At 35.8% G+C, this 27,204-nt stretch overlaps 1 protein-coding gene across 2 annotated transcripts in view; it reads right to left on the reverse strand.

Annotated features, from left to right (window-relative positions):
* Positions 1-27,204, reverse strand: part of LOC306852301 (disks large homolog 5-like) — a gene marked incomplete at its 5' end in the record, with an annotated part of 53,346 nt that overhangs the window by 2,884 nt on the left and 23,258 nt on the right. Inside the window, 25 exons of one of the 2 annotated variants that reach the window (XM_079389014.1) lie at positions 161-270; positions 1,018-1,145; positions 1,284-1,427; positions 1,502-1,698; positions 3,241-3,411; positions 4,411-4,559; positions 4,643-4,823; positions 6,309-6,446; positions 6,525-6,658; positions 6,741-6,903; positions 8,850-9,009; positions 9,098-9,178; positions 10,344-10,465; positions 10,542-10,677; positions 10,936-11,032; positions 15,119-15,961; positions 16,038-16,130; positions 17,350-17,453; positions 17,790-17,965; positions 19,229-19,356; positions 19,435-19,567; positions 20,967-21,092; positions 22,631-22,815; positions 23,659-23,889; positions 25,706-26,018. In XM_079389014.1, coding sequence (XP_079245140.1) covers positions 161-270; positions 1,018-1,145; positions 1,284-1,427; positions 1,502-1,698; positions 3,241-3,411; positions 4,411-4,559; positions 4,643-4,823; positions 6,309-6,446; positions 6,525-6,658; positions 6,741-6,903; positions 8,850-9,009; positions 9,098-9,178; positions 10,344-10,465; positions 10,542-10,677; positions 10,936-11,032; positions 15,119-15,961; positions 16,038-16,130; positions 17,350-17,453; positions 17,790-17,965; positions 19,229-19,356; positions 19,435-19,567; positions 20,967-21,092; positions 22,631-22,815; positions 23,659-23,889; positions 25,706-26,018 — 4,443 coding nt within the window. Of the gene's footprint in view, positions 1-160; positions 271-1,017; positions 1,146-1,283; positions 1,428-1,501; positions 1,699-3,240; positions 3,412-4,410; positions 4,560-4,642; positions 4,824-6,308; positions 6,447-6,524; positions 6,659-6,740; positions 6,904-8,849; positions 9,010-9,097; positions 9,179-10,343; positions 10,466-10,541; positions 10,678-10,935; positions 11,036-15,118; positions 15,962-16,037; positions 16,131-17,349; positions 17,454-17,789; positions 17,966-19,228; positions 19,357-19,434; positions 19,568-20,966; positions 21,093-22,630; positions 22,816-23,658; positions 23,890-25,705; positions 26,019-27,204 lie in introns of both variants that reach the window. The other variant, XM_079389013.1, reaches the window with a different exon arrangement.

Below are 27,204 nucleotides of genomic sequence, written 5' to 3' on the forward strand. Positions count from 1 at the left end.
GGCCTGCAAGGACAATGCAATATAAAGATGTAAAGTCACTGAATGTAATGAGAGAGAAAGACTGAGCACTAATAGAAAAAGGGATGTTCAGGACCAACACGAGACATAAATGAGCCTAAATGAGTGTTTATGTAAACATCCAAAGGCAGACGTCACTTACTTGATCTGCTTGGTGTTTCTGTATCGTATGAATATGACGATGGGGTAAATGTTGACGACGTGCAGGCGTTCGATGGCGTAAGGTGCGATGTCCAGCAGACAATGACATTCCTGAGAGAAAGAGAGAGAGAGACAGCATGACCTCTGTGACCTCTGGAGTAATATACACATAAATGTGAATCTTTATAATAATATCCCCTTTATAAAATTATCCCCTTCAATTTCATTTTATCATTAGTATATCAAATCTATGAAAGGTTCAATCTTTCATAAGAAATAAAATAACAAATAATGAAAAGAAATAAATAATAAAAATGTTTTTAAGTATGAAAAATAGCTTATTTTATCAAAAGTTTATATGTATATACAAACAATATATATACAAACAATAATAATAATTATATATACATATATAATAGTAGATAAAATTATAATAATATTTATTTACTATTACTATTATGTTCTACATAAAGAGGAACCACGACCATTTTTGGCCATTGATACATTATTTTCATGAGTTTCCTGCTAAATTTCCTCATTTGTTAGTTGCTCTGCATAAAAAGTGTCTGACAAATGAATAAATGTATATAAATGACAGTTAAGCCATTTTCAACCCAGATTTCTTAATGTGACCGGATGTTTTCATTTTGAGGCTTTTGTAATTCTCGTCATGCTCAGTGGTGATTCTCATTAGACTCTCATTGTAAAATTAGCCTAAATTAGTCGTCGTCTTGAAGCAAAATGTAACACATATTCATGACATCAGGTATATCGGTGTTTCTATTCACTTCCATTTGAAAATAATTCAGTCAGCATTTGGAATAGCGTTGTTTCATAAGAGTCTGGTGTCTCTCTTACCTTCTCTGTAATTTCCTTAATGGACGCCACCGTCGTCACATCAAAGTGGCCGCTCCGGCGCTTGTAATCGATGAAGAGACAGTCTTTGACGCCTCGCTCGATGGCCTGCTGGGTCGCCTTCATCCCCTCTGAACAACACCAAGAGCGAGTGAGAAATCATGAGACATCATCTTCTTATCCCTCAGTCAAAATTGAAAACCTAGTCATGGTCAAGTTGTAATATATGCTTTAAACTCCATTACGTGTCAAATGTCAGTGGATCTCACCAGGTAAACAGCGGCAGTATTTCCCAGGAGCCTCTCTGAGCAGCATGTCTTTGATTGGCTCAACGAGGGGCCCCAGTATCAACACCGGCCTGCGATTGGTCGATTCCACTTTTAGCACGCGCTGATACACCGGACTCAGACAGTCTGAACAAACAGAGAGTACATGAGATGCTGAGGATAAACGTGAGCTTTCGCTCACCACACGTGTTGTTTCTCACCGTCCATGTAGGGCCCGGAGTCTGTGCTGACGGCGTCTGCTGCCGGAGCGTCTCGGCCGTCTTTGGAGCTGCTGCGTTTGTGTTTGAGCTTACGGCGGAAGAAGGATCGGCGCGCCGCGGCCGAGAGCGTTTTACCGGAACCGCTGTCGTCCTTACCATCTGTGACGCTGCACCGCCGCTGGGAATCTTGATCCATCCTACACACACACACACACACACACACACACACACACACACACACACACACACACACACACACACACACACACACACACACACACACACACACACACACACACAGACAACAGCTTATAAGAAACATGGATGCTATCAGTGCTGTCATGATACTGGGATTTCTGACTTCAATACAATATCTTAAAAATTCTTGATATTCAATATCATTTTCAATACCTCCGGGAAAAACTGCCACAACAATAAGGGCATAAATTTGAGATTTTTACCCCTGACAGTAAACTTTAGGGATGCACAATTTGGTAAAAAAATTCAATTGCAATTTTTCTGGTAAAAAAAAAAAGAGTAACTACAATTGAAAATGGGATTTTTAAAACAAACAAACAAAAAATTATTTAAAAGAAAATTGCAGGTTTATTGTGCTTGTTATAATAATAATAATTTATTTTAAGGAAAACTATAGGGTGACCTGTTAACATGCAAATTATTAGAAACTGTTTTATTATAAAATACTATATTATCATGATAAAAATCTGTGACAGTCATTTCTAAATGTTTGTCAGGAGGTATGCAAAAGTATTAAACAAAAAATTACTATTGTAATAACACTATTTCATATAAAATAAAACATTTAAGAATATAAGATAATTAAGAATAGATATAATAACTAAGAATAAATATATTTAGATTATTATTATGATTATTTTATGGAAAACTATGGAGGAGGCCTATAACTATAAATTGTTAGAAAATGTTATATTATACATTTTTATATTATTATGATAAAAATGTTGCAGCACTTTCTTAATTTTTGTCATTAGGAATGTAAAAAAAAACACCACATCCTGGGATGTGTTATGGTTTTTATTCATTATTTTACATCACTTTTTTATTTTTATAATTTCTGTTTTCATCATTTCAGTTAAAGTTTAAGCAATTTTGTTGTGTGTTTTGGTCAGTTTTAGTAGTTTCTGTTTTTTGTGTCCACATAGTTTTTATTCATTTTTATTTTATTCATTTATTTTTATTATATGGCCTGTTAGATTATTATTATTATTATTTTATTTTATGGAAAGCTAAGCAGGAGGCCCATAACTATAAATTGTTAGAAAATGTTATGTTATACATTTTTATATTATGATAAAAATCTGTCTCAGGTATGCAAAATCATCCCATGCCTTTAATATGAAGTAAGAATCCACTAAGATTAAAAACTATACACTGGAGAAAAACTTAAGGATTTGCATTTATGTTCATTTCACATTTTGTTAGAGAAAAGTATTATTTTTCCTATTTTTCCTCAAAACAGTGTGGTGTGAGCATTACTGAGCACTATAAACACATGTAATGTATGTTTAATTCACACTGGAAGCAGTTTCAGAAATATCAGTATCGATGAGTATCAAAAAATTTATATTTTTGACTACACACTGTGCTATATCATGTGCATCATGCGGTATTTTAATTCATTTAGAAGAATGAATTTTTCATGTTTAACTGTAAAACAACACCAGTGATGATTACATGAACAGCACATATAGACATACATGCACTTGCTGGGTACGTGTCCGCGCACCAGCTTCTGTGCGTTCTCATCCAGTTGCCATGCCAACCAATAGCCCAAATTCCCTCCGGGCAGCGTGTCGTCCACATAGAGAATATCATCCTTCTTGAAACTCAACTCCTGCTCCAAATCACCAACATGATCAAACAACGCCCTGAAACACAAAGAGACCAAGAGTGAGAATATGAAGAGCATCATGCAGACAAATGAGCAGGGCTATAATTATATATCTTAATATTTACTCGGTTTCATTTTAACCAAACAGCTATTGTTCTCAGTAAATATTTATGTGTGACAGGGTTATCATAGTTACTGAAAACCAACATTAAAACCATAAAAAAAGCCTTACTTGAAATAAATAATAAACATGAAATTAAATCAAGTAAAATTAAATTAGATACATTTTAAAATACACATTGACAGATAATTATGTTTATACATATACTTTTTGTTTTACTTCAGATATTTCTCGTTTTCATTTAGTTACAGTTGAAGTACTAAAAGAACTAAAACTAAAAATAACAAGTATATAGACATAAAAAGGTAAAATGGTCAAATATAAAATATTAATAAAACTATATATTTTTTATTTTGAGTAGTTTATATTATAAACTCAAATAACACTTATATGTGGTCTGTATTTAACTACATAAACACATATGTTAAATTTAAACGAACAAACAAATAAATAAATAATAGTAAACAGGGAAAAAAGAATTTTTATACACTAATAAAACAACATAAAAAAATAACATACTTTATTTTTTTAACACATGCAAAAGTCACGTGTGAATCTCACAAGAGCTCCATGAATCTAGTTGTGCTCTTTATAAAATTTAATGGTCAATTAAAATATCCTGAAAAATAATATATTAATATATCGCTCGGGGTAAACAGTCTGATTATCACATAATTAGCTCAGACAGGTTCATTAGGAATATGAAGCAAACATATAAATATGCACTTTTATACTTTCTATAAAGGAAAATAATGACTGTACAGTTTAGTGTTATTATACACAAATATTACAGCATGAAATGCAGCAAGCGACCAATCAATGCAATAAATAACATTCATCTTTATAATTAATGGAATAAAGGATGATTCTGTATTCCAGTTGAAACTCTCAAACAGACAGGTTTGAGTCTGTTACCTGATGTAAAAACCGTCTCCGAGTGCGTCTTTGACCCTCCTGAAGTGTTCGGGTCGGTACTGGACTCTGAGGGTGACGTTCTCCGCGGGTTTCAGCATCTCCAGATACACCTCCTCAGCGGTCTTATTCTTCAAACTCACCGAGTTACACTGCAAACAGGAAATGACATCGCAACACCATCCAGCACACTGTCAAACAGGGTAACGTGAGGCTGCTTCTGATGGACCAGTACCTCCAGGATCAGGTCTCCAGGCTGCAGGCCGTCGGCTCCTCGAGCAGGACTGTCCTCTTCCAGAGCCTCCACGAAAACCCCCGTCAGGTTTCCTCCACAGATCTTCAGCCCCAGATCCACCTGAGTCTTCCTCAGCACCACCCGCCTCGGCTCCGCATGCTTCCTGCCCTCGCTCCGATCCCTGGCCAATCACAGAGCAGAGAGCACAGTTAGACCAATCAGAGCAGTGGGCGTGTTTAGGATGCAACAGTGATGACAGTGAGAGAAAATTACCAAAACAAAGTACAAAAGTTTTCACAAACAAATCTTTTTGAGAAACATTTGTAATAAAATGTATTCTCAATGTACACATAAATGTAGGAACAACTGAAATCACCTGAAAAACAACCGAAATCAAAAACAACATATCCTGTGAAGTGTTACTGTTTTTATTCATATTTTGGATCAGTTTTTTTTATTTCTATAATTTCTGTTTTCATCATTTCAGTAAAGTTTAAGTAATTTTGTTTTATGTTTTGGTCATTTTTAGTAGTTTCTGTTTATGTCAACAGTTTTTATTAATTTTTATTTTATTCATTTATTTTTAGTTATTTTAGTATATCAAATCATACTAAATTAAAATGATTTTTCTGTTGTTGGCTGCCATAGTAACAGCAATTATCTAAGGTATTCCTTTAAATACTTGTTTTGTGTACCAGAAAACCTGTCATGTCCAGAGCTGTATGCATGGCTTGCAGCACTTAACAGCGTGTTAAACAATAAAATAATGTTAAAATGTGTGCTCTTATCATTCTGTGGACAACATCTTGTGAACTTCGCCCCGATCGGGAGCTGTTTATGCACATGTGCACTCATCCGTTTTCAATGCAGTTAACCTCGCGTCGCTTCATGTCATCTTCCACTCATTAAACTATGACAGGTCCTTTACTGCAAAAAGACCGTCACTGCGACACTCTAAAGCAGGGGTCATCAAACTTGATCCTGGAGGGCAGAGTTTTGCTCCAACTTGCCTCGACACACCTGCCTGTATACCTAGTAAGACTCTGCAGGACACCGACGCTCCAGGATCAAGTTTGATGACCCCTGCTTTAGAGTGATGAAACTATGGCGCCATGTGCTTTATTAAAACCATTTTCATAGGTTTCACATGATATTGGAAAATATGTAAATGTGCATGCCGAGCTGTATCCCTTTAATCACAAAATTAGACAGGAGAGCAGATTAACTTTGTTGGACTGAAACTAGAAAAATGGTGTGTTCTACGGTTGAAATAAAATACTTTCTGATGTTTATTTATGTTCATTTCGTGCTTTAAGTAAATATGAAAAAACGATCGGTACACGTGTGAACTGACCAATACAGTGATCACTCACGACACATTAAAAAGACGCAAACCGGTATTTATTGTTTTAATTTCTTTAAAAATGACAATTTAAAAGCTGAGAGTCCTGAGATCTTGTTTCATATCAGAAGTAACCTGGCTCTGTCTCCTCTGTCGGTGTGTTGTCAGTTTCTTCTTTGCTCTGAGATGTGTTTTTCACTGCGTGAGAACATGATTTGTGGTGTGAGAGCGGCACTGTTTGTCGGGCATAGCAACAGTAAGTAAGAGTGGGCGGGCTTTGCGAACGGTCAGTTTGTAGCGAACGAGAGCCAGAGTGTTTGTTACCTGTGAGGGCTGGCTGTGGGCGTGGCCTGTTTGGAGGGCGGGGTCATGGTGCCCTCGTCCTGTTCGCTGAGTGTGTCGATGTTGGAGTCAGGCGTGTCGGGCGTCGAGTGAGAGCTAACGGACGACTCCATCCGGGAGCTGCCAGAAATGAACACGTCAGGACACTCACACAGTGCTTCTAAAGCATGACAGAGTCACGTGTACGGTGCGTTGTACCTCGAGCGGGAGTGATTGCCCAGCTGGTACATGTGTGGGTTGTACTGTGCCAGTATGGTGATGGTGTCACACTGCTGCCCGATGATGAGTCTGGCCTGCTGCTCGGTGGCGTTCCTGAGATTAATGCCGTTAAACTGCGGAGAGACAGAGAGAGAGATTCACACGTGCTCAGTTTAACGATAAGCTCTGTATTTCTCCGAGTGTTTTCTGACGCACCTCCAGAAGTTGATCTCCAAACTCCAGGTGGTGCTGCTGAGCTATGCTGCCTCCTGTTACCTTGGAAACAAAGATGCCGCCATTCTCCCCACCCACTATAGAGATGCCCAGAGGCTCCGCCCCTTTGGGGATAGTGACACATCGCGGCTCCTCAATGTACAGCCTACAAAGCAAACAACCGTCCATCAAAACAGTCCGTCTCAGAGGACCAAAACAGAAGCAAACTATCACAATTGCTCACACGTGCATTTACTGCAATTGTTATTTACAGAATAACAGGTTTGCATAACAGATTCATGTTCATCTGTTGTATAATGTATCAAAATATTCCAGGTTCAAGCTTTATAGATATTATCAGTGACATTCTGACAGACAGCAAAGAAAATCATTTACACTCGTCGCACAGTTTGTAAAAGGTAACAGACTTCATTTCAAAGTGATTTCAAACGTCTGCCAAGTGGATAAAATGTAAGTGTAATATAATATTTAACTTAAACTGGTAGACCTGGTTAATCTGTTGATTTTTCTTTGATTAATCACATTTAACACATTTTATCTGATTAAACACACACACATATTATATATAATAACACCTAACATTAAAATATATATAATAATAAAAAATAAAAAATAATATTATATATGTGTGTGTGAATTTATATATATATATATATATATATATATATATATATATATATATATATATATATATATATATATATACACACACACACACACACACACACACACACACACATATATATATATATATACACACAGCACTAATATATATTTACATTTAGTCTTTTAGCTGACGCTTTTATCCAAACCGACTTACAAATGAGGATAATGGAAGCAATCAAAATCAACAAAAGATATGTTGCAATGATACGCAAGTGTATATATATATATATATATATATATATATATATATATATATAAATAAAACACACACACACACACACACACACATACATATATATATATAAATATTAAATCATATTTTTCTGTAATGAATCATGATTAATCACACCTAACATTTCTACATATATAATAATAAAAATAATAATAAATACTATTATATGTGTTATGAAAAATAAGTGTTAAAATATAAACATTACATTTTTAGCACAGACTAAATGTAAACCTGTAAGAGATCATTTTATATTTACACCCCATTACAGTAATCCCTATATAGTTACTATTTATGCACTCATAAGATACAATTACTTATGTTACAATGTTGCATTTTAATATGTCTTCTGATAACTTGGTTTATGCACTTGTGCCCCATCTGTGCCCTCTGGAAAATTTAAATTTTGTACACAGAAATGCGTTATTCAGGACTGTAAAGTGACATAACTGGTGGATATTTTGCTAATAATTGATAATCAATCAATTACAATGAAAGTAATCATAATTTGAATATTTCAGTGATAACAGGATGTCACAGATGCTTTCTAAATAAAATTTGATGATTATTTTCATTATTATTGATTACTGATGATTATACATTTTATTGATTAGTTGTTGCAGCCCTAAGCTACCTTTAGTGGTACATAACAGCAGGTCACACTTCAATAGTGTGCATTTAAAGGAAAGTGACATGACTTGAAAACAGGGGGGGAAAAGCAAACAGATCAAAGAAATTCACTTAAACGGGAAAAGAGTTATTTGTTTTGCTCTTATTGCACAGTGAACAAACCTCAGGGTCCGTAAAGACGCAAACCACGATCTCTGAGCTCGAGAAAGCTTCAGGTAAGACCTGTTACGCGACGCACATCTGGAGCAGGAAGGAGAAAAGAGAGAGAAATGTGGCAGAAGAGCAGACAGACTAGAACGGAGAATAAGGAGTCAAGCAGATCTGAGCTAAATAAACTACGAGAGGGAGAACAGGACGACGAGAATGGCACAAACTAACCAAATGCACCATATTTACTCAGCCTCGTGTTATTATAAAGCTATATGATTATGCACAAGTCTTGTATTTTTTTGTAAGATTCTTCCTCTTCTTTTTGTTGTTATGGAAAAATATTAGCACAGGTTTGGACCATCATGAGGGTGAGTAAATGATGACAGAGGGTTAAATTTTGATATTTCTATTTCTACCTGTCCCTCCTCCTGTCTATTGGCACAGGACTGACTGACAGCCTGGTCTGGGCGGAGATGGAGCCCTGTGATTGGCTGCTGCTGAAGGAGGTGGCGTCCAGAGGAGAGAGGGGCGGAGTTACCAGACTGGGGCTGCTGCAGTCCGAGTGAGACAGAGATCCTGAAACACACAATTTATACAATTATTTGTACATCCATCACTCATGTAACAGCACAGGAAGTATGATGTAAATCAGAGAGATCAGCACCTCTATCCGAGCCGTGAGCGGATCGAGCGTAGCGAGGGGTGGAGGGAATCTTGATGCGCTGCTCGCGGTACTGAGACAAACCTATGGACACAAACACAAAATCACTATCAATCACAGGTCACAAATTCACAGGCTTCAGATTCAATTACATTCACATTTAGTCATTTAGCAGACGCTTTTATCATTTAGATCACCAGTTAAGATAGAAGACTGCACTTTTAGATTGTGTTTGTCACCCACACACTTTTGATTCATTAAGAAAAATGTTATATTAACAGCTATGATTAACGTTTTGCCAATCACTCACAACAGATTTTAACACTAATTAAATTGAAATTAAAAACAGGGATGCAAACTCATTAGGGTGCAAAAGGTGACAAAGTTGCAAACCCACTCATGGGGCATACTTATAATAATAATAATAAGAAGAAGAAGAAAAGATAATAAATAACCCAACAAATAAATATATTATAAGAATACTACTGCACTGTAAAGTAATGAAAACAGAGAATTTAATATTAATAATATTTTTTAATTGTATAATTTGATAAAATGATGATAATAATAATAATTTACTAAACAACATTATTATTATTATTTACTTAAATTATTAAAAATACACCAAGAAAGAAATTATTATTATAGTATTACTTTTGCACTGTAAAATATTATACAATAATAATAATAATAATAATAATAATAAGTTGTTTAGCAAAATATAATTATTATTATTTAAATACTATTATCATTTAATTGCATTATACAAATTAAACCATTAAATAATAATAATAATTATTATTATAATGTTTTATTATTTGCAATATTATTACTTTAATATATTTCTTTATTGGTTTAAGTTTTATTATTATTATTATTTTTTATTGCATTAAATTACTCAAATTAAACCAATAAAGAAATGTTACTATAGCAATAATGCTACTGTACTGTAAAATAAAAAAATTGAGTATTTAATTGCAATAATACAAATAATAATAATAATCATCATTATCATCATTTTCCATAATCATCATCATTTTCATTTTACCAAACAAAATTTATACCCGTCTTTTTTTTTCCTTCAAACATTAAACCGTAGAGCTTCTATTGTGGCGGAAAAATGCAGGGACACCTTAAAGTTACTGTAGTGTTGACAAGTGTTAATTAGTGCAAGTTATGCTCACTACAGAACATCATCAAATAATAGTGACAGTAGCATGAGAGAGCAGTGCTGGTGTGAGCTACAGACCTTGTCTCGCGCTGGAGGGCAGGGAGTTGGTGTTGTGCTGAACCGATCCGCGGGAGCCGTTGAACAGCTCACCGGAGCGCTTGTGGTTGAGATCCACACTCCATCGGCCCTGGTGCTGCGGACTGAAGAGAACAGACAGATTCAGTGTCTCGCATCAGAGCAGACATGATGCATCAGAGTGTGTGTGTGTGTGTGTACCTGACTTGAGTGTGTGTGTGTGCTGGAACTGAAGCAGAGTTGGTGGTTTTGACGCAGTGACTCCAGGGCGTGTACACTGGGTTCCTCATCACAGCGGTCACAGCAGGGTATGGAGACAGCGTTCTGGGAGTGGTGTCTAGACACACAAATACACCAATAAATGTTTTTGGCATCACACAAACAAAGATAATAATTTTAAAATACAGAAGCATCAGGCAAAACAGCTTTTATAGTGCTTTGCATTTATAAATGTATTGCTTTAACTTGGTTTAAAAAGTCATAGAGGAAATTAATGAAAAATCTGTAGATTTCACGGAATAGAAAACAGCATGAACATCTACTTTTGTGTTCTACATTTTCATTTTTGACTTTTTCATAATTGTGTCAAACTCACGTGCTTGTACAGGCGAGAAACTGTGACGGTTTGAACGGAAAGGAGAAAACCGAACCAGATCCACAGGTTCAGGAGACTGTTCATCATGAGAGAAGCTCTGCTGCAGAGGAAAACAGATTGAGTGTTATAAACCAGGTCGACTACCTGCAACGCTGCTTCTGAATTAGAGGTACAGTACCAGTTAGGAGTTGCACAGATCAGTTGGCTAGTCAATTTGATATTATGATACAGTATATGTGACCATGGACCACAAAACCAGTCATAGGGTCAATTTTTTAAAATTGAGAATAAACAATCTTTCCATTGATGTATGGTTTGTTAGGATCGGACAATATTTGGCTGAGATACAACTATTTGAAAATCTGGAATCTGAGGGTGCAAAAAAAAATCAAAATATTGACAAAATCGCCTTTAAAGGAACACTCCACTTTTTTTGAAAATAGGCTCATTTTCCAACTCCCCTAGAGTTACAAACAGTTGAGTTTTACCATTTTTTTATCTATTCAGCCGATCTCCGGCTCTGGCAGTAGCACTTTTAGCTTATTTTGGCATAGATCATTGCACACAGACGCATATCAAAGCATACTGCAGCACATGGTCTGTTCAGGTTTGAGAGGAGCAATCAACGCGGGAGAGGAAACTTACAAGTAAAACTTAGTTTATTCTGTCAAACTCACATAATAGAATACTGTTTGACTATATAAGATTAGGCGTCACTAAGGCATTAATTAGGAATTGATTGAATTGAATCTGTTGCTCACATGTGCATCAAACACTAAGTTTTTATTAGATTAATATTACTCAGGGCTCTACAGTGCGACCATTTCAGTCGCATTTGAGACTGAAAACTAGGCTACTGTGTGTGTAATCTTTAGGAGAAACATGCGACTGACCCGATCAGCATATTTGAGTTTGCGCTGAAGGAGTTCGAAGGTGGCTGCGTTGAGTCTATCCACTCATTATAACAAACAAAGTGTAGACAGACAGTAATAGAATAGAATTATAGAGTTTTGTGAGATCGCAAACTAAGATGAGTGACATCTTTTAATGATTATTAAGAGTTTGCAAATGTAATTGATTTAATACAACAGTTCATTAAACAAGTTAACATTAATTTAAGTGACTTATATTATCTGACTACAACAATATTGCCTTATTTTTCTCTATTTCGTCAACGAAAATAGTTTCCAACAAAGTACCAGCTGAGCCGCTGTGCATCTCCATTCAATCACAGCGGTGTTTCATTTATGAACGAACTGCGTTTTGAAACAAATCTAGTGTCAATGATTCATAAAGACAGTCAGGTACTTTGTTCCTGAATGAATAAGCAGTTCAAACTAATCAAATAAATGAATGTTTCATTGATAAAACCAGTGACTTGCTGCCACCTGCTGGCAGTTTTAGTTTAATTCATAAAGTATATTTCCTCTTATTTAAATTATTTAATATTTCTATATTCATAATTTTATATTTAAAACATTAACCTCAATATGCATTTATGAATTTAATTGCACTCTCAGTCTCATTAAACGTCTGAAAATACACCTTCCATCCACTTGTGTGTTCTTCTGTGCCACCTCTGTAGTACAAATTTATTCCTTAAATACTGATTTCATTTGATTGATAACTTATTCTTATTCTACTTTTTATTCTATTGTTTTTAATTAGAAATGTTAAAAAGCTTATACATTTTTTTGGTAGACAGAGTGGTAATATTTTATTAATTTATGTCTGACAACAGAAAATATGTAAATTAAGCACTGCAGCATATCTCCACACACACGTAGGGTTTATGATAAATGATCAAAATGAAGAGGAAGGCAGTCGACATATCCACCTTCTTCAGCAAAAGGCCTGTAAATTCTGAGAATATTTAGGGCTTCACTTACTGCAACAGTGTACCGATTGTTTTGATGAAGTGATGGGTTAAACATCTATGCTTCTTGTTTACTTTTACTCTCATTTGAAATGAATTTGCACTTCAAATAAACATGAGGGTACTTGCAGTTGAATTGCAGAGCGACTTACTTTCTATTTTGCTCTATACAGAAAATAGTAATAGCCTACTGAAGTTTTGAAGCCTATAACTTTATGTACTCCCAGAATGAATGGAAACGCCAAACATTATTGTCTGCCATTAGATTTAGGCATGCAACACTTTTTTGTATTGTGCCAACCTAACTTTTTATACTGGCCCCTTTCGGCCACCCTATAAAAAAAATCCTGGAGGCGCCACTGGGTGCAGCAGGCGCAATGATATTACGCAGTGCCTGAAAGTAGTCCCCAGCTAGGTAACTAGTTATGATACAGCTGGGGACTACTTTCAGGGACTGCTGCACCCATGGTACGCCAGAATGAGAGTAGAGTTCCTAGACATATCGGCCTAGAAAATCGCAACTTTTCATTTTCGGTCGGTCTTAGTACACGATGTAACTACAGAAGACTCAAAGCTTTAAGTAGGAAAATTGTCGAAACTCTTTGGTCATTTTTGATGACCAAATGCTAATGGTCTAATCAGATTCAATGATGTATGCTAAGCTACGCTAAAAGTGCTACCGCCAGACCCGGAGATCGGCTGCATGGATTCGAAAACAGTAAAACTCAACTGTTTAACTCTAGGAGAGTTAGAAAATGAGCCTATTTCCAAAACAAAGTGGAGAGTTCCTTTAAAGTTGTCTAAATAAAGTTATTAGCAATGCATATTACTAATTAAAAATGAAGTTTTGATATATTTACAGTAGGAAATTTACTAAATATCTTCATGGAACATGATCTTAATATCCTAATGATTTTCAGCATTAAAGAGAAATGTATAATTTTGATCCATACAATGTATTGTTGGCTATTGCTACAAATATACCTGTGTTACTCATGACTGCTTTTGTGCTCCAGGGTCACATATGATATTATGTAAATTTAATAGGAATAAAAATAAGTACTATTGATTTAAATAACTGAAATAAGGAATAATTTGAATACTAATAAAATTAATATTTTGAATAATTAAAAACAAATGAAAATATAAAAATATAAAATAATATTTTGTTAAATAATAATAATAATTATTATTACTATTTTATTATTGATACTTATCATTTAAATGGACCTTTCTCACATTTCCAGAAATCGGCGGCAGAAGTCGTCATTAGTTGGGTTAACTCGAAGAGCAGTGAATGGGAGAGTACCACAAATATATTTTTGGGATTCTTATTTGCAAAAGAAAAACTCAACGATAGTGTTTTCATGGCTTTCAAAAAAAGACTGATAACGGCAGTCAGAAGAGAGAACGATGTCAAACTTCCCGTCCCTCCCACAGACGCTGCATTAGAAACACCCTCGCATTAGCCTTAACTCGTTTTTTTGTAATTTGATGCAAAGGTGAAATAATACTAAGAAAAGTGTTATGTAGATGCATTTTTAAAAAAAATATACAAATATGAAAAACTTTCAAGGATTTATGATGCTGATGACCATCAAACGCGTCATCACTGTCTTGTGAAAAGGGTCCATAATAACTAAATTGAATAACAATAATATTTTGAATAATAATTATTATTATTGTTATTATTGTAATTCAAAATATTTGTATATAATATTGAAATTATAGCAATAAAACAATAAGGAATATTATTATTAAATATACCACTATTGCAATAAAAAATAAATGTGTATTTACTAATAATACTACTAATCATAGTTACTATTATTATTATTGTTATTGATATTTATAATTTTAATAATAAATAATAATAATAAAATTAAAATTGAGAATAATAATAATTATTATTATTATTTTTATTCACAAATTTTATTCAAACCAATATTTTAATTACTTCAATTCTAAAAATTAAATAGATTAATAAAGAAATATATCGCTACTGCAATTATATTGCTGTACTGCAAAAAAATTATATTAGTTATAAGATTAAATAATAATAATAATAATTACTATTATTATTTTATTTGACAAAACAATAGTAAAATTACAATCCTAATATTTCTGGCTGTCATTTATTTGATGCTTTATCTACTAGTTGTGGATCACATGACTTCAGGTGTGTTTGTTCTATATGGTGACAGCAGGAGGAAAAACTCCACTGGACGACTAGTTGGTTAGTAGTGGAGCAGTACTCATGCCGGTCTGATAACCTGTAGCGTTACAGGTGTGATAAAGGTGCAGTACCTGTGGAAACGGCATCTTAAGCGGCGTGAGGCTGCGGCGCTGGGCCGGTGCAGAGTTTGGTCTTCCTCTCCTCACCTCCAGTTCATCTGATCCCTGTCCGGACATGTCCTCCGCAAACAACCCGCCGCCGCCAGAGCCCTGTCTCTGAAGCACGTTCCCGTTGCGGTCTCGGCTTTCAAAGTCAGGACTGGGTTTGTCTGTGGGCGTGGCCGGGGGCGAGCCGGTGGTGATGGTGGAATCGGAGGCGGAGCTTCCCTGCGGCTTGTGTTTGAACTTGAAGGAGTCACTGCGTTTGGGCGGCTCGGGTGGGATATGCGGCGCCGCCTCCGTCCAGGAGCTCTGCGGGGAATGTTTGGGCATCTGGGACAGACTGAGGTAGTCCAGCTTGGAGGGTGTCTCCGGCCGCTTGAACATGTCTGAGTCGAATATCGACTTCCGCTTCTTTGGGGTCTTAAAAATAGAGAGCGGTGGGATGCTGTCGGCTGGTGTCATTGCAACTGCAACCATTTTGGGCCACGTGCCGCCGCTTTGCTTCTCTGGGACGCACCGTCTCTCCTGATTCATCTCCACGGTGATGCAGTCGCCGTGGGAAACGGGGTGAAAGGTGAGGGGTCGTTTAGTGGTGGGATGCGGGCAGCAGATCTCATGATACGGCTCTGAGCGATACAGCGTCCCGCGCTGACCTCGCTCGCTCTCCACGTCACGCGTGGGGCTGTACATGTCTTTATGGGTGGGCTGCTTCCTGCAGGGCCGCAGCTGATCCGCTGACTTCCCGTTAGAGCTTCGCTCACAGTCACGCTGACTCTCAGCGATGCTCTGACCAGACAGACTCTGTGGGAAAAACTGGGATACGATAACAGAGTAAGCTTATTGAATTCCACTCATAATAAAAGAAAACAGACAATCAATAATGTTTCACCTTCAGGAGGGAAAGAGAAACCGAGTCTCTGCAGCTCCGTAGGAGATTCTCACATTCGCTCACTGATTTGTTATCCAGCGAAATCCCGTTTATCTGTCAGAGAACATTAAACACAATGTCTTAAAATAATCCCAAAGGATATGTTTAAAATACAGCATAATATATTCATTTACCTTAGAGACCTAATTCTGTATTGCCTGGATTTTTTCTAATCAGCCAATATACATGCAAATCAACCTCTGCACTATCGACCAATCAGAGCTTCCCATTGTAGGAGTACCGCCCACTTTTTTACCAAAACTTTAAGCTGTTAACCAAACATTTAGCTCTGAAATTAACATTACAAAATACAAACTATGATATGAAGGAAAAAAGTACACGAAATGAATAAAAGGCAGAAATCTTTGTCCTTTAAGTGTTTCTGTATATAAAAAGGTTGTGTATTTAAATTCTTTAATGATTGAACATCCCATGAAGCACTGCTAAGAAAAATAATGGCAAACATAAAGCAGGCATGTGATCAAAATTACCAAAAAAAGAGAACATGCTTTCTCTCATAATAATAATTATTATTATTACTATTATTATGAGGGAAAACAATAATAGTAATAATAATCATCATAATATTATGCAAAGTATTTTATTTAAATTATAAAAATGATATAATATAATATATAATCATAATTATTATTTATTACAACTAATATTATTTATTATTTAAATTATATAAATTAATCATATCAATAAAAAGCATATTACTATTGCAATGCTGTTGTATTTTAAAATAAAAAAAAAGTGTTTTTTTTTATTGAACAATAGTAAAAATTAAAATCCTACCATTTATGGCCGTCTTAATTTCTTTACTTTCAAATGTTAAAGCATAGAGCCTTTATATTGGCAGAAAAGTGCTGGGAGACATTAAAGCTTTATATATGAACATATTTAGAAATAATTCTCATTTCAAATTTGGGTAGCTGGTTGGAAAAATTAAATATGTTTGTTTAAATAAACGAAAAATTAAAATGTAACAGTTTTTTCCTAAGATTTATGCAATTCAAGTGGGTCATACTTTAGCTTAAAAAAACATAAATATGTACAAACTCTGAAAAAGAAAATCACATCCCTGATAAACTACTTATTTATCTTATAAATAGAAAAAAAAGTAAGTTTACAGAAAATAAGTAGTTTTCCTCAAGCAGTTTGAGAGTGTATGGATTAAATCGATTACATAATTTTCAACAGCACTATCTGCCAATCAGAGATTCCTGGAGAACTGGTGCTGATGAAAGGAAAAGCACACGAGTCGACTCACATTGAGAAGCCGATCGCCGGGACACACCGACCCGTCTCTGGCCGCGGGACTGCCTGGAGAAACAGACGACACAAACACACCGCTCTCCAACCCAACGCCACAATCTGAAAGACAGACAGAGAGTAGTAGTAGTAGTATATATTTTTATTTAATGCCATATCAGCATCTTAGGCTATTTTCATGGCAAAACAATAAAAAATACAAGTGTAATAAATACAATAAAAACCAGCAAACAAACAGACACACGTAAGGTAAAAAATTTTCTGGCATAATTATACTAAATAACTCTTTAAGTGAGTTCACTTCTTAAAAGAGTTTTCTACATGCATTAAAAGCGGGACAGTCCAATAAAATGTGTTTTACAGACAGAGAGAGAGACTGTAGAGATGAAGAAAGCTGATCTGCTGGACGTCCTGAAAGACAAAGCCCCACGATCTGACCTTTATGTCCCGCCAGCGTCAGATGAACAGAAGTGACCATGCGTCCTCCCAGAGACTTCCTCCTGCGCACCACCATGTTGATGACTCCGCCCCCGCTGAACACCACCTTTATGACCTGCTTCCTGTCTTTATTGGCCAGATCCACGTCATTTATCTTCAACAACCAATCATTCACTCTGCCACGAGAATAAACGCTGGTTAGAATTAGGGCTGCATGATTAATTAAATGCGATTATCATGTGCAGCTCGTCGGTAAAGCCGGTTCTGTGATTAGTAGTAAATCTCCATCACGTGCTTTCTGATGGAGCAGCATTTACTACACAGAGCCGTAGTTTACTGACAAGCTACGCAAAATTGCGTTTATCATCACAGACGATTTAATCGCGCGATAATAAAATCGAAGAAATCGTTCGCGATCATGACAGCTGTTTGCGTAGTTCACTCAGAAGCTCAGAAACAGCTGTCATGATCGCAAGCGATTTCTTCGATTTTATTATCGCGCGATTAAATCGTCTGTGATGATAAACGCAATGCTCTATGTAATTTATAACACTATAATTTGTATTATATCACCTTCGCATTAAATTACAAAAAAACGAGTTAAGGCTAATGCGAGGGTGTTTCTAATGCAGCGTCTGTGGGAGGGACGGGAAGTTTGACATCGTTCTCTCTTCTGACTGCCGTTATCAGTCTCTCTCAATTTTCTTTCCTTTTATTGAGTCATGAAAACACGTTCGTTGAGTTTTTCTTTTGCTATTTGAGCAAATGGGAATGCAAAATATATTTGTGGTACTCTCCCATTCACTGCTCTTCTTAAAGTGCCCCTATTATGGATTTTTGAAAATGAGCTTTCATGCAGTGTGTAACACAGCTCTAAGTGAATGAAAACATCCTGCAAAGTTTTAAATCTGAAAGTGCACCGTGTATAAAGTTATCGTCTCTCAAAAGAGTCGACTCAGAATCATTTAAACAAGTCGTTTTTAAAACAAATCCCAAGCCGTTTTGCGTTGATGTCATCATGAAACATTAGCATATTGCCCGCCCACTTTTCGAGTTGGTCTGAATGAAAATGCAACTTCATTCTTTACCACTAGGTGCCGCTTTAGAAGCGGTAAAAAATATGAACCTTTCATAACCCATAATAGGGGCACTTTAACTCAACTAATGATGACTTCCACTGTCGAGAAACCCGGAAATGTGAAAAAGGTCCATAGGGATCTCCTGGATTTCTTCTGCGGGGTGTATTAGGAGTTTCCACGCGAGAGCGCCCTCTGGCCTTCGGATGGAGATTTACTACTGATCACAGAACCGTGCTTCCCTGACAAGATGCACATGACAAATCGCAGCTTTTGCCTTTTTCATTTCGATTTATCGTGCAGCCCTAGTTAGAATCAAACACGACCGTTTCACAGGAGACGCTGAAAGCAGAGTCCGCCTACCTTAACCTGCCTTCCGCAATACTTCCTTTGTCCACCTTGCTCACGAATATCCCATAATCCCCAGGTAGATATGGGTCGCACACTCCCTCGGCGATATCAAAACCCAGAGCGCTCAAATCCATGTCGTCCTGTACGTCAGATCAGAGACGGTGAGGTGTTGAACTCATTTGGAGGTTCGTCACAGCTGTGATGACTCGATTACGTACCGTACTCCTCTCAAACTCCACCATCTCCGTCTCCCACTCCAGAGAGTCTGTATCGATGGCCGAGTCGTGGGAATTGTGGGCCATCAGCTGGCGGAAGCGCGCCTCCTTCTCCAGCTGCTCCTCCATGCATTCTCTGAACACACATTTTAGGAAAATTCACCCAACTTGTGTCATCATTTACCTCCACGGCTCTGAGACTGATTCAAGATTCATGATTCATTCTTTAAAAGAATCAGAGTCATTTGTTTGGGAATAAAACTACTTTGATCACACTTGTTAGTTTCTTTTGTCATGGTGTTGTAGATTTAAAGGAAACTTTGAGAATCCCAATTTGTCAAATATATTCAAAATGAAACCAAAAAAAAAACATCACTGAAAGATGATGGTAAAAATAAAACAGGCATGTGATCAAAATAACAAAAATGAAGGAAAACTTATTTTTTCCACAATAAATACGATACAATAATAATAATTATTATTCAAATTAATGTATTTAAATGATCAAAAATAAATCAAGAAATATTACTATTGCAATATTGCTTTTGTATTGAAAAATTAACAAGTATTTAATAATAATAAATAACAACACAACATTCAGACCAAATTCATCTAACTAAACCAAAAACACTTTAATTTAATTACAAGCATAGTGATAAACAGCAGTATTTAAATTAACATTTATTTTGTTAATTTAACTTCTATTATATAACTAAATAACTACTAATAATATTGTATACATATAATTTGTGTATTTAAACATACATATATATACATATATACACAGTCCCCTCCAAAAGTATTGGAACAGTAAAGCCAAAATTGCTCTGTTGGCTGTGGAGTCGAGACATTTGCAAATATGATTAAAAGATGAATATGAGACAAAACTACAGAATGTCACATTTTATTATTAGCCGTTTCAACACATACATGTTTTACCAAATAAAAAGAACAGCACTTTTAGAGTTCATCCCACTCATTGATGAGAGCATAAGTATTGGGACAGTTGAACATAAGGCAGATATAAAAGATTAAAAGCTATTATTATATATATATATATATATATATATATATATATATATATATATATATATATATATATATATATATATATATATATATATATATATATATATATATATATAAAATAAAATCTAATTTGTGTATTTTTTTTAATAATTAAATATATTAACTTAACTAATAATAATACTGTGTGTGTGTATGTGTATGTATAAACTAAAGAAATATCTACATATTAATATTATTTGAACAAAATAAATATTTATATTTACTTATATTTATATATTTACAATATTATTATATACATTTTCATGTATTAGTTATTTAGAGTCATTTAATTTTTTATAATTTTATATTTAGTTTAGTTTATATGTATTTTTTATTTATTAGAGTATTCATGAATCATTAACAAAACTGAACATCATCACAATAATTTGCTAGATGCACATACTGTTGACAGTCCCTGATGTGATCGTGTGTGTTTTGATATTGATATGTGTTTTTCTGAGACTCACTTGAGCTCCTTCAGTTCTCGCACTGCGTCGTTCTTCTGTTTGCGCAGGTCGTCCAGGTTTCTCAGAGCATCGGCGAGATCGCTCACGGCTCGGTCCCTCTCGCGACGCAGGTTATCACACAACGTCCTGATACACAAACACAGTAAATATACAATTCTGATAGGAATGCACCATATGAAAATGTTTTCCCGATAACGATAACCGATAATTAAGTCCTTCTCATGGCCGATTCTGATACCGATAACCAATACGTTCATATTTTTATATTATAATTTTCATATAATCTGCAGTTTGTGCACCCAGGAGAATACAAAATCTAAGATTCACTGATGAAATATTTTTGTAGCTCTGGCCTAACTATAATAGCAAACATCAGTCCTGACTCTTCAAATGTTTTTATTTTTGTGTAAGGCACCACAATACTTTGTAACAGAAATGGTTAAGCAGAATTATGACAGAAGTATGGTTTATCTGCAATTAACAAATCATTAACTACAAATTTATATTCAAGTATTTCATGCATAAAGAAATGCATCTATTCAACCTTTTTAGTGCATGAGGATGAGGAAGTTATATAGTCTTTAAGTCACGTTTTTCAAAAACATAAATAAAATGCATTGACATTTGTCAACCTCGAAAAAAATAAAAAACAAAAAAACTCGGATCTACGCGAATCACATGGGTCGTCCCTCAGAGGTCGGAAAATACGGAAATCCGTATTCATACGGAAAAATCACATCCCCGTTGAATTGAATTCAAGCAATTGATGCCGAATTGCCGCTAATTTAAAAGTGAAAGTACAATGCGCAAGGTGCTTTTACAAGCTATTTAAGCAAAGGAAAGTGAGGGAAAGTGGGAAAACTCAAGCGAACTAAAAACAAACAACTGCTTGCCGCCGAATTGCCGCTAATTTGAAAGTGAAAGTAAAACATGCACAGAGCTTACAAGCTATTTAAAACCGAAGGAAAGCGAGGAAAAGAGGGAAAACTCAAACGACCGCCCCCCTCCACCATGGTGATACCGGTAAGGTTTTGTCACACGTCAATTAACCGGTGGAAAAATTTCCTCACCGTCACAACCCTACTTGACGCCTTTTTTTTCCTCCTCTCGGAATGCTTGCTGAACATGCGCTGGAAATAGCAATGGTATTGTCCTCCTCTACCACCGAGATAAACTTCCCGACCGGCGAAGACATGTTCACAAATGATGATGTAACACAAGCTGAGATTCACTGCAGTTTAAAGCTGCAATCACTTGCACTCAGAAAGCGGATGAATCTCAGATAAATCAGACTGATTTATTGATTTACCAGCAAGCATACTTTATTGGATTTCATTTATTTATCGGAGCAATAAAAATTACGTCATTTTCACCACATCAGTCGATAATTTATCTGTCCGACAAATATCGTTCATCCCTAAATTCTGATTATTGTTTTATAGGACTTGATGAACACTACTGGGCCTGTTTTTTGGAGCTAAAATAGTCTCAAAATTAATGCATTTACATATTCAATATTATTCAATATTTAAAATAATTCACATTCACAAAATACAGTTTGGAGCTGTAGTATTAAACTTTTGTGTTGATGCTTTGATGCTCTTGTTTACTCATGTATAACAGAATGAGAGGTATAACAGGACGTTGTCGCTGAATTTACTCACCTTATGCTCTCTCTCTCTGCTACGATCTTGTCTCTCTCCTGAAAGGCCCAGTCTCTGCGGCACTTGGCCACTTCTGCCTCCTGCACAGCATCCTGGAGCTCCTCCGAAACGGCCTCGCACTGCTTCCTCAGGACCTCCAGCTCTTTACTGACACGCTCCATGTCCAGCGTCGCACTGTCCTGCTTCTGCAGGGAGACAAATGCGATTAAAAAAGACCCCTAACACACATACAGTGGTGGCCAAAATGATTAGAACAGTACTATTTTTAGCAGCTAAACAATAGTTTTAAGTCAAAAGTTTCTATGTTTTGCTGTAGTGTATCAGTAGGAAATGTCAGTTTACATTTCCAAACATTCAGTTTGCCATTAATTGTAATAATCCAGTGAGATTTTTGTGCTCCACACAGAGATCTGGTCATCATCCAGTGAAGAAACAGAACAAACTGAGACAGACTAAATCCAGAAGAACTGTGGCAACGTCTCCAAGACACTTCAAGAAAGCTACCTGCAAAGCTACAGCACTTTTAAAAGTTTTAGGCACTTGAGTAAAAAAGCTGGAAAATGAGGAGGCTGTCAAAAATAATATCATAAATAGATTTTCTTTATCAATTAACTTCTATTAACAATTAAATCATCATTTGGTGTGAGCATGCTTTGTGTTTAAAGCAGCTTTTGTCCTCGGTGCACTTGAGCAGAGTTTCTCAGGAGCTTTGCAGGAGGTTTATGAAGCGTCTTGTAGACACAGTTCTTCTGGATTTAGTCTCAGTTTGTTCTGTTTCTTCATGTCATTCCAGACAGACTGGATGATGATCAGATCAGGTCTCTGTGTGGAGCACTGGCTGTTGTCAGACGAAAATCTCACTGGATTATTACAATTAATGGCAAAATTAAAGTTTGGAAACGTAAACTGACACGCTACAGCAAAATATAGAAATAACTGACTTACAACCATTTTTAGCTGCTGAAAATACTAGTGTTCTAACCATTTTGGCCACCACTGTATATAAGTCCAGGTTTAAGTCAGCGTACCTGTCTGGTCTGGTAATACTCTCTCAGGAGCTGGTCTCTCTGGATGATGGCCTCCGTTCGCTCTTTACGGGCCACGTCACGCTCCTCTCGCACCATCTCGATATCCTTACAGGCCTGGCTCAGCTCCTTCTGCGTCTCGGCCTTGTCCTGCACCTCGTGACAGTATTTCTCCAGGAGCTCGGTCTTCTCTCGGATCGCCCGGTCCCGGTCCAACAGAGCCGAGTTCAGCTCCTGCACACACAACAAACGTCAAACCACCAATAACTAAAATAATTCTATGACATTCAATGGTGATTCACCTCAAACTCATAACCCTAAATATAAGCAATAGCAACAGTGATTACTGCCTGAGCAAAAACAATATATACCACTGAGATCAAATATTTTTATTCAGTTTTACATCATTTATCATATTTAATAAATTAGTTACCAGATTAATACTGAGAAATATTTTTAAACTACAAAAAATAAATAGCATAATTTAAATAAATATTTATTTAGTTATATGTACGATATTATTATATATTTAAATGTATATATTTAACTATGTATGTTATTTATATTGAATAACTTATTTAAACATTTATATCATTTACATATTTAATATTAAATAAATTAAAGATTAATATTGAGATGTTAATTTTATTATATTTCATAATTTGTTTTATTTTATTTAATATTTTATCAAATTACTTAGCAGTATTTAATATTACAATATTTAATTAATTTAATTAAAAATTATATAAATAACAACTTGAACTAAAATATATCCAAATTTATTTTTATATTTACAATATTATTTATTTATTTATTTAAATGTGTGTTAGTTATTTAAAACTAATTAAATATTTCAATATTAAATAAGTTATTTTGTTAAATTAATAAAAAAAAAAAAATACACAAATGACTAGGGGTGCCCCCGAATAGTCGATGATTCAATACTTCGATAGGAGGAGCCTGATTCGACTCCGAATCTCAGTCGAATATTCACGGGGTGTTATGATCATGCCTTTTTGGATATATGGGGGTGCTAAAATGTTTGATTTCACATAAAACTAGCAGTTTTCTCCCAATAAGTTAATATACAGCCTATTAAAATAATGCTATAAATAACAATCTGAAAAGAAAGAAAGAAATCTCTTCACCGCAGAATATGCAGAATGCAGAATATTAATAACTATGACTGGGACTGTCATATACCTAACAGTTATAATGAGAACACTATCATAATAAAACGCTGTGAATTTAGTTGCAGTGTTTCTGCATGTTGTTGCATGAAGAACGCGTCCACAAGAGTTCATTCAGGGCCGCACAGACACGTTCATGTGCCTTCGGGGCATTTCGTGCAGATAGCTTATACGTCGTTATATTTTTTTATGTTATGTTGTATAAATAACGAAGCGTACTCTATATGACATATGATTAAAAACCTGCTATCAAAAGCTTCATTCTACTGGTCATAGCGCGTGCAGCTCAAAACAGAAATGCAGAACATTAATAACAACTGTCATATACATAACGTTATAATGAGAGCACTATTGTAAAAAATGTTGTGAATTCTTAGGGTTTCGCTGACATTTAGTTAACTATCTTTTAATCAAAACATAAATATTATTTACCCCGCTTGTATCTGCGATACACATCTTCCCTGTGTGTTAACGCCAGTATGACTGACTTGACTCTTGGTAATGTATTTTGCCCCGCCCCCAAAACATATGATTCGACTATCAGTCAAATATCGGCAAGATTCGAAAATTCCGATTCGCCTATGAAAATCTTTAGTCGAGGACACCCCTACAAATGACACACATAGACTTCTAAACTTCTTCTTTTGATTGAACACTTTTGTCTGTGAGTCTTTTGAATCTTTTAAATGAATCTTCTGAATGAACATTTTTTTAATCACATGGATCAGACTTTAATCACAATTCAAGGAGAGCATGTTTAATTATTGCCTCTGCTCTACAAAAGATTACACCAGTAAGAGAAACCATTCGCAAACATGTTTCACAGTGACTGTCGTCTTGAGTAATTGCATGTGTTTGACCTGTCTGAGAGCCTCGATCTCCTCGCTGGTGACCCTCCTCTCGCTAGACGTGTTCTTGAGTTTGGCCTCGGCCGCGTCCAGTCCGGTCTGGAGTTTATCCACCTCTTTGATGACCTGATCTCTCTCGCTCATGATCAGCCTGTATTCGTTTAACACTGAGTCTCTCTCCTCCTTCAGCTTCTCGGCGTCTTTCACCACCTTCAGCTGCAGCGTCTTATAGCGCGTGTTCTCCATCTGCAGCCGATCGGTTTCTCTCTGCAACTCCTCGTTGTGAGCAGACACCTTATTCAGCTCCTGCTGGAGACTCTCGAACCTGAAAGAGACCAAGATGTCATCCTAAAGGCCTTTTCACACCGAACGCGAAAATTCAGTGCGATGACGCTTTTGAATCGAAACAATAGATCCCTATGGGGCTATTCACACCAGTTGCAATCAAAATGCAAGGATTTTTTTCCCATCCTGTGTGTCGATTTTTCCCCTAACGCTCCGTAGCGAAACGGCCCGTCCAATTACATTTGAGCTAAGATGAAGTGCCCAGAGCAGCGGTTGTTGCACAAAAGGACGAGAGAGGTTGCGAAAACAAGTGTAAACAAACACCGAAGAAGAGTATTCCGAGTATGGCTGCCCCCTAATAGTCGACTAACCATTAGTCGACCAGAACAGGCTTGGTCGACCAAAATTTTATTAGTCGCAGAAAAAAAAAAAAATCAGTCAAATAAATAAATAAAAATCCACATTGGCAAAGTCACGCAGATTGTCAACAGCTGGTCTATGTGGTAGTACATCAGGCAGGACATCCAAACGCTCGCCTATCATCGACCTCAAATATGACTTATCATCTGAAATATGTAAGTATTAGCAACTTGCGCTATTGAAATGTCTTTGCTGAACAGTAGTAATCACTGCAGGACAGATGGATGCGCCGGTGCGCTCAATTGCTCTTAAAATACTCAACAGATCAGAGTAATACATCTTTTGAATCTGTAAAGACTCTACGTTTATTTGTGTGCACTCCGAACAACAACAAAGCGCAAAGTTTCTGTCTTGGTTTCTGTAAACTTGAGCATGAAACTCTGAGTATACTCACTTGCTTCACAGATAAAAAATATCTACTGAGAGTGAAATGCCTACTTTCCAATAAACCAATTCAAATGGAAGACAAATATTCTTTGATTATTTAATCTGTATGAAACATGCATACAGGCACATCACTGCTGTTATTACAAAAACTTGATGATGGTTTAAAGTGGGTTTTATGCAAAAAAAAAAAAAAACACATACATTTTCAAATGTAGCTTGATGCTAATTGTATGTGTATTTGTATTTTAAGTATAAATTTTTTTTTTTAAATCAATGTAGAATTTCTATACTTCTGTGTCACTCTTTTGTGTGTTAAACACAATCTATTAGACAACTTCATTCTAGGTGTGTGCATCAGGCAGCCACAGTAGCACACAAGATGCGATGATGTCAGTTTGGTTGCATTTTAATGCTTTTTT

Source organism: Barbus barbus (genome assembly GCF_936440315.1).
Source record: "Barbus barbus genome assembly, chromosome: 32".
Taxonomy (NCBI): Eukaryota; Metazoa; Chordata; class Actinopteri; order Cypriniformes; family Cyprinidae; genus Barbus; species Barbus barbus.